Below are 8,066 nucleotides of genomic sequence, written 5' to 3' on the forward strand. Positions count from 1 at the left end.
CTTCTCTATTCTTCGACATTATGCATAAATGTCTACCTGGAAAGTTAAAGCCACAATATTTGACAAAACTCTTCTATCTTTTACCTGTAATATATGACAACTCCCCTTTCCACTATGCTTTGATGGGTGTCCATACATTGTTCCAAAACTCCCATTTTCGAGATAGGTGGGAAGGATAATGGCAAAGGCCGTGAAATGTTGCATTACACATGCTAACTGAATTTGCTTGAAAGTGTTTAATAATTAAAATTTGTGCATATCCTGCAAGCATGGAATTTAATAAGATGACATCCCTTTACAACATTCTGTATAACATTTGCATGCCTTGTCTACTCTTCCATATTTTGCACGTATGTCTGGCAGCTATAATATCTGATCTCTTCCCATTATGTTTTGATGGATGTTCATGCCCTAATCCAAAGCTCCCATTTTCTCACAATCATGGAGGAAGCTGGGAAAGGTTATGGAATTTGGCTTTACACCTGCCAATTGCTTTTGACAGATGACATCTCTAAGACATTATGTTAAATAGTCCATTTGCTTTGTCTATGTTTCCATGTCCATCCAGGCAAATTCCACATGCCTCGTCTATACTTAAAAATTTTGCATACATGGGCAGTTACAAATGCAATGTATATGCTTCTAGATTTTGCACACGTCTGGCCATATTTTTTTGCATATATGGGCAGTTAGAAATGTATGTTATATGCTTCAAGATTCTGTATACATTTTTTCCCACAGTTTTCATTCATGGCAGTTATAAATGCATTTTACATGCTTCAAGATTTTACATAAATGTCTGCCAAGACAGTAACACATGCTTTGTCTATGCTTCCACATTTTGCATGCATGGCAATTACACATGCATTGTGTATCCTTCCAAATTTTGGAAGCATGTCAACCTGGGCAGCTACAGCCACAGTAGTTAACAAATTATTCTATCCTTTACTAGTAATATATGACAGAGAACCCCTTTCCAATATGCTTGCGTGGATGTGCATTCCCTATTCCAATGCTCCCATGGTGGCACAAGTAGGAAGCATACTGACAAAGTCATTAAATGTGGCTTTTCACCTGCCAATTGCATTTTCAAAAAAATTAGCAGCCTATATGATAAATCAATTTACAGTGTATCTTGAAAGAGTGGAATTGCATGAGATGGCATCTCTTAGTGGCAATCTGTCAACAAGTTAACATATACAGTCTATTCTTCCCCATTTTACTTATGTATCTACCAAAACATTTCCAACTATATGACAAAAAATCTCTTTTCATTATGCTTTAATGAATGCCAATGCCTTGTTCAAAGGCTACTATTTTAGCCTAGGCCAAGGAGGATACGAACAAAGGTCATAGAAGTTGGCTTGACACCCACAATAGCATTTTGATTTCCTTGAGAGTCTCTTAAGTCCTTTCAACAAATCCATTTTGTGAACATCCTGCAACCATTGCAGTCAATGAGATTGCATATCTTAAAGGTATGTTTTAAAAGAGTCAAAGTGCATTGTTTGTTATACCCAAAGTAACAAGAATTGGAATCAGATTGGAATCCGCAACGCCGAATTGAATCGGGAATCGTCCATGAATCAGAATCGAATTGGCCATGAATCGGCAAATTTAAGAACACTTGAAATTTAGAGATTTTAACAATTTAAAATTTATTTCATGCACCCTTTTATTGAATATAACTTAAACACACTATAACATCATCAAATAGAAGCTAACATACATAAACATGAAACATAAATGTTAAATCCATCAGATACGTAACTACGTTACACGTAAAATGTAAATTGTAGCTGAAGTAAGTAGAAATCATTGGATCATAATAAGTCAAATCATAGAATGTATGTAAGATGAAGATCCATAAGACATCAAATCATAATGTATGTAAGATGAAGAATCAAGATCCATGAAACGTAGGTCTATCAATATTTGTATTTGTAAATGTAGGTCTATTAGTCTTTGTAAACGTATCCTTTTTTGGTGCTCTTCCTTCTTGCTAGTTGCAAACATGTGGGTTTTCTTTTCTCTTCTTCTCTCTCACTTTTCCTCTCTTCTACTCATGTTAAATAATTAGAAGGCCCTTTAGGGTTAAAACAAAGAGGAAGGGCGAAAAAACAATTAAAAAAGATGTGTTTTTATTAAAATTTGACTCAACTTTTTCCCTACCTTTGCGACCAATTTTTTGCAATTCACAAAAATGATTCACGCAAATTTTTACATGAATCACATGAATCGGCAATTCATGCCATGAAATCGCTGAACTGATTCACCGGTTCCAAAAAAAATGCAAACCATGAATCAAATTGCCAAACTGGCGATTCAAGCGATTTCATGGCAATTCTCATTACTATGGTTATACCACGCTTTACATACATATCTATCAAGGTATTTGCAAGTTGCAATTACAACATCTAACAAAATTTCTTTATCCTTAATGCTTTGATGAATGTCTACGCTCTGTGCTAAACCTCCCACTTCAGCAAAGGCAAGGACAAGGATGGCAAAGTTTGTAAAGTTTGGTTTTACACTTGCCAATTGCATTTGCTTGAAAATATCCTCATTTCACAAGAAGGAGAGGGTTTCCATCTCTTCTTACAACACTGTGTTCTTTTGAAATGGTGAAAATGGTGGGGAACAGTAAAGGAACCAAACTTGCTATAGGAATGACAAAAGAAAAAATGGAATCTTTTGAGAAGTTCAAAACAACAAACTGAAATGGGAAAAGACAAGTGAACAGGAAAGGTTGAGTTAGGAAGGACCCACAGGCCTGGCCACTCAAAGTAGTCAATGGTTAGTGTACTAGTTTAGCCTTCCCATTTGCGGGGATGCAACAGTAGTGAACTGACTTTGTAAAACAAAGAAAGAAGTTTGCATTTTTCACAACTTCTTACCTCTGTCAAAAACCTGATTCTCATTTACATTCTCCTGAGGTAAACTGAAATTCTCATTCCCATCAGTTTCACCACATACATCAAATCTTTTCATCAGCAGATTAGGTGAAATAAAATCATTCTCATAGTGCATATAAAAACTTGAACTACTTTCTTCATCTTGCTGACTATGAAAATATGAATCAGCGTGATCACTACTAATATCTGACTGAAATTGATCATCACTAAGTGACTCATGGATTCTTTCAACCAGAAACACAAAGTTCTCATATTCAACTTCATTCAACGAGTTACATGGAGCAGATTGTAACTCACCTTGTGCCTCCGTAAATAAAGAGTATGTGAAATCTGATCGTTGCCTACTTGCAACCATGTTACTCTCTGAATTAGATTTATCCTTTGCTGAAACCTCTTCACATTCAAACAGCTGATTAGTTACCAAAATTGAAAACTAATTCTGAAAGTACTGATCTAAACTATGTTGATCACTACCATTTTCTTCATCAAATTGAATGTCGGAATAAACCTTGAACTTATCTTTACAAGACCTATCAGCATATAAAGGAAATCTATAATCGGATTGACAACACTCACTATTTTCCACTTCACCATATGAAACATCAAAACAATGTTCAACAAGATCAACATGAAAAGAATCTGAAATAACATTAACCTTCCCTTCATTAACATTCTCTACATCCAACAAATCGTCATGTGCAAAGACATTTGAGGAACAGTCATCTACACCTCCAAAATCTGACAAGGATTGTTCGGATTCTACATCTCTTTCTACATCAAACTTTGGGGAATTGATTTGATTGAATGAGAAAGTATTATGAGAGAACATATAAAGATCCTTAGAGATACGTGCTTTTCAAACTCACGAGCCAACAATTCTGAGATTTCATCAGAGCTCAAGAAGATTGCCTCACAAATCTTCTTCTGGCTATGGTTATTATCTAGATAACATGAAGAACTTACAACAACAGGATCCTTAGTGTAATAATCTAGAAAATCAGTATTATTACAACATTCATTCTTATCATGGAATCACTAGATCTACTGTTGTTACAACTTTCTTCAACTTCATATGTACTGTAACAAAATTTATCTTCTCTTTTATGTCTATCTTCTCCATGCTGATTGCTATTACTTGATTCATTAACATTTGAATCCACCTCTTCACATTCGGAAGATAGATTATCTTGCTCTACGGATTCATTATATTCATTGCTACCTTGGCTTTCAGTGCACTCATTATCATTAAAAGACATAACATGAAATCTATAATCATCATTTTCCATTTCCTGAATGAACCTTTCAATTTGTAAAAACCTTTGTAATCTTATAGGTGCTGGCCAATTGACTGAATCGGGTACTAGAACATCAAGGAAAACACTAGGTAGGGAAGATTCTTCAGGTCTACAATGAAAAGGCATCTTACTGATTACTAACTTAAGCCTTAAATAACATTGTTCGGCACTTAAACCTTGAGTATTTCCTACCTCAATTCTTATAAGATTGACAATCCTTTAAACACCAGGGATATTCACCAAATGAATGAAGAATGGATTAGTCCATCCTGAATTGGAGACAATTTGTCAAATCTTTGGATTAGTCCATCCTGAATTGGAGACAATTTGTCAGATCTTTTCTTAAAATTGAAAAAAACTACCTATAACTCTGGAGTTAATAGATAACAAGTGCAATTTATTAAACAATACATATCCGATATAATTTTGATTCTCACTCATCTAAATACATAGGAAAATTCCACAGAAAATAGATCTTATATATCAATTAAACATTGAAAAAAATGTAAATAAATTTAGAGAAGAAAAGGCATGTATATGAAAGGGCCAAAATTTAGCTGAAGTGTATTCTAGTTTACCAAGAGCTGAAAAGGACTTCACCTACGATAGTCTTTCTGTATTTAGAATTTTAAAATCACTTTTTTGGCCAGTTCAATGTGTGAATGATCCAGCTCAAGTTGCAGTATAGAAGAAGGCAAATATTCAAAAAAATTGGGAGTTAACAGGGATGTCGAGGTAGAAATTAGTTCTAATTTATTCAAAAGACCACCAAGGCGAAAGATTTTGGGGGTAATTCAAACCATTTTAATTATTTTCAAAAGTGAGGCTTCTCAGCAAATCTTCTAGATTAGTTTTCCTAGCTAGGTATCATATATTTTAATATTTGCATTTAAATAGACTAACAAACAATAACCCCAGATGGTCGTATTCATGTACTACCTAAGTTGAATGCAATTTGAAATATAAAATTAAATTGGGGCATGCATGAAGGTTCACAACAGCTAGGAAACATGTGTTGATGATCTCATTTTACCATACAAATGATGTTATATTACATATGAAAATGAATTAACTTTCACATTTGTATCTGACTTATTAAAATAGAAAGCGAATTTCAGAACTCTGTGCAGCTTCAAACACCAAAACAAAAATTAGAGATTCAATTTAATATTTATTTACCTCTGTACACAACTCACAAATTTTTTCATTGTGAAAAACTGACGAAGTGAAAACTGCGAATATAAAGATGTGGTTACTAAAACAGAACAGCTTCATGGGATTAGGAGTAACCAAAATCACCCAAATCTAAATGTCTGCACTCGAGATCTTAATGCCATACCTCATTTTTGGTTTATGGACTTTTTAATCCAACTCAGTGTCACTATCACTGCCATACCTCACTTTCGGTTTTTGCATTTTCTCCTCTCACTCACTATCGCTGTCAGTGATACCCTCTGCTCTATATTCATATTGCATGCCAGCATATTTAAATTGATATTCGCCCTTGGTACCTTTTCTGAGCACATCTTTAAATTGATGATAACGTCCAAGTACATATTCGCCCTTGGTACCTTTTCTGAGCACATCTTTGACGGTCTCAATTCCTTTTTTGGTAATGAAATTCTCAGAAATACGAAGCCAACTGAAATTGGGCTTGTTTGCAATAGCTTCCGCAGCAGCCTTAGCCCCAATTCCAGTCATAGCATTTGCACTCAAATCAAGTACTTCGAGCTGCTCATGGCCTTCTGAAATGGCTTTGCAAATTACAACTGATCCATCATCCTCGAGTTTATTGTTTCCTGCATAAAATGCGGTCAGCAAATTCTTATCAGCAAGGCATTCTGCTAAAGCTGGAGCTGCTTTTGGCGTGATCTCATTTCCTGAAATGATAAGAACTCTCAAGGATGGAGCTTTATCCTTGAGGCTGCGGGCAATAGCAATCACCCCTTCATCCTTAAGTTGATTGTTTGCTGCATAAAACGCGGTTAGCAAGTTCTTTACAGCAAGACATTCTGCTAAAGCTGGAGCTGCTTTTGGCGTGATATGATTTCCTGCAACCACAAGAACTCTTAAAGATGGAGCTGTATCTTTCAGGCTGCGGGCAATAGCAATCATCCCTTCATCCTGAAGATTCATATAGCCTAAGTCAACGTCTGTGAGACCTAGATGTCCAGAGATGACTTGGCTCAGCTGAAGCATGCGCACGTTTTTGGTAAAATTGCTCATTTGTAACATACTGCCTTTTCCCAAAGCTCCTCTTGAAGCCGTAGCGTCATAGATGCCATTGTTGTTTTCTGAGAAATCGAAATCGTCCAGAGCAATGCATTTCTTAATAAGTTCCAGAAAGGTCTCTGCTACATCGTCTCCTTCTACCGAGTAAATGACAAAGAAACTATTAATCCTTTCAATAGATGGAAGAAGTTCAAAAATGGCTCCGAAAGCTTCTAGGGAAATGTTGCCAATAATGAATCCCAAATTTTCCACCTTTTTCTGAGATTTCAAGAGTGGTGCAAAAGCTTCGACGGCATTCTCTCCCAATTCCCCCAAATCAAGAGTCAAGGATCTCAGCATGCACCCTTCTAAAGCAGATGAAAATATTTTCATAACCTCAAGTGCCTCTTCCTCAGATCTTCCGCACAAAAAATTTGTAAGATCCACATCTTTTAAAGTTTTGTGAATATCCATCAGGACTCTTTTTGCAACAAGGGCTGCCTCCACTCCATAACTGCGGTTGCCAATGCATATCTTGGTACAAGAGTTCTTGAGCTCTTCCAATGGCCTGAAGAGCTCTATGGCTAAAGGTTCGTCAACAAGTCCTCCCCATTTCCCTCTTGATATATCAAATTCAGTTTCTCTCACTTCAACGATTTCGTCATCTGCTTCTTCATCTCCTTCTTCAACTGTTTCTTCATCTGTTTCAGGAAACGTTTCTTCATCGACTTCTTCAACTATTTTTTCATCTGTTTCAGGGAACGCTTCCATGAAATTAGGGTTTTCTGTCTCCGCAGGGGGTCCTCGCTCAAAGGCATCTGTTATATCTTCTATTTCTTCTGCATGTTCTCCTGCCCTTTCTGTTGGAGGTGAGAGGTTCGTGAATGATATTCTATCTGCATGACTCTGGATGGTGTCCATGACCTTTACCAAAAGAAAAAGAGCTCTGTTTCTGTGATCTGTACCAAAACACCCAAAACGAGATTTTGAATATATATAGACTGAATACAATCATTATAGTGTTAATTTCAAAAAATGAGGAGTTGCAGGTAAACATTTCGATAAAATAATTTTGCGAGAAAAAGAAAGCAATACAGGATCATGTACCTGAAAACTCCTGGAGTCGTTACAATATATTTCCAAATTTGTCTGGCAAGGTGAAAATTCAATAGATTTATGCAATGCAAACTCAGAAAACTTGTTAGGCAGAAGTATGTTCTGCAATCGATGGTTCAAAAATATGAGAGTGCAAGACGATTAAAATAATCTCGTCGCTATCTGTCGCCCACAACCATTAGCTCTGCACGCCTTTTATGGTGACGTTTTTTTTGCCTATCCATCTTCTAGTATCTGCCCTGTTTTACGTTAAAAACAAAACTCAATAAATTAATTAATTAAATTAATTAATTTAATTTAATTAATAAATTAATTAAATTAATTTAATTTATTTAATTAATTAATTAATTAATTAAATTAATTAAATTAATTAATTAAATTAATTAATTTAATTAAATTAATTAAATTTTTAATTTACGATACTTTAAAATATTTATTATGCCGAGAAGCATATAAAATGGGAGAAATACTTCCCAGCACAAAGAATATTTCAAGGAATAATCCATGTAAGGAAAAAGAATTTGGTGAG

The 8,066-nt window shown here is 35.3% G+C and overlaps 1 protein-coding gene across 4 annotated transcripts; it reads right to left on the reverse strand.

The window, feature by feature from the left end:
- Positions 1-235: 235 nt before the first annotated feature.
- LOC149571014 (RAN GTPase-activating protein 2-like) lies at positions 236-7,687 on the reverse strand. Of its 4 annotated transcripts, none has more exons than XM_089812582.1 (4): positions 7,529-7,687; positions 5,550-7,380; positions 1,376-1,439; positions 236-1,074 (listed from the first exon to the last, which is right to left on the reverse strand). In XM_089812582.1, the coding sequence occupies exon 2, from the start codon at positions 7,340-7,342 to the stop codon at positions 5,636-5,638; it is 1,707 nt and encodes a 568-aa protein (XP_089668708.1). In that variant the 5' UTR covers positions 7,343-7,380; positions 7,529-7,687; the 3' UTR covers positions 236-1,074; positions 1,376-1,439; positions 5,550-5,635. The 4 variants fall into 4 exon arrangements, with proteins under 4 accessions (XP_089668708.1, XP_089668707.1, XP_089668706.1 ...); XM_089812581.1 differs by having other exon boundaries at positions 1,346-1,439; XM_089812580.1 differs by lacking the exon at positions 1,376-1,439.
- Positions 7,688-8,066: the final 379 nt, after the last annotated feature.

Source organism: Cupressus sempervirens, chromosome 2 (genome assembly GCF_028749045.1).
Source record: "Cupressus sempervirens isolate cs-2001-9-10 chromosome 2, ASM2874904v1, whole genome shotgun sequence".
In the NCBI taxonomy this organism is placed as follows: Eukaryota; Viridiplantae; Streptophyta; class Pinopsida; order Cupressales; family Cupressaceae; genus Cupressus; species Cupressus sempervirens.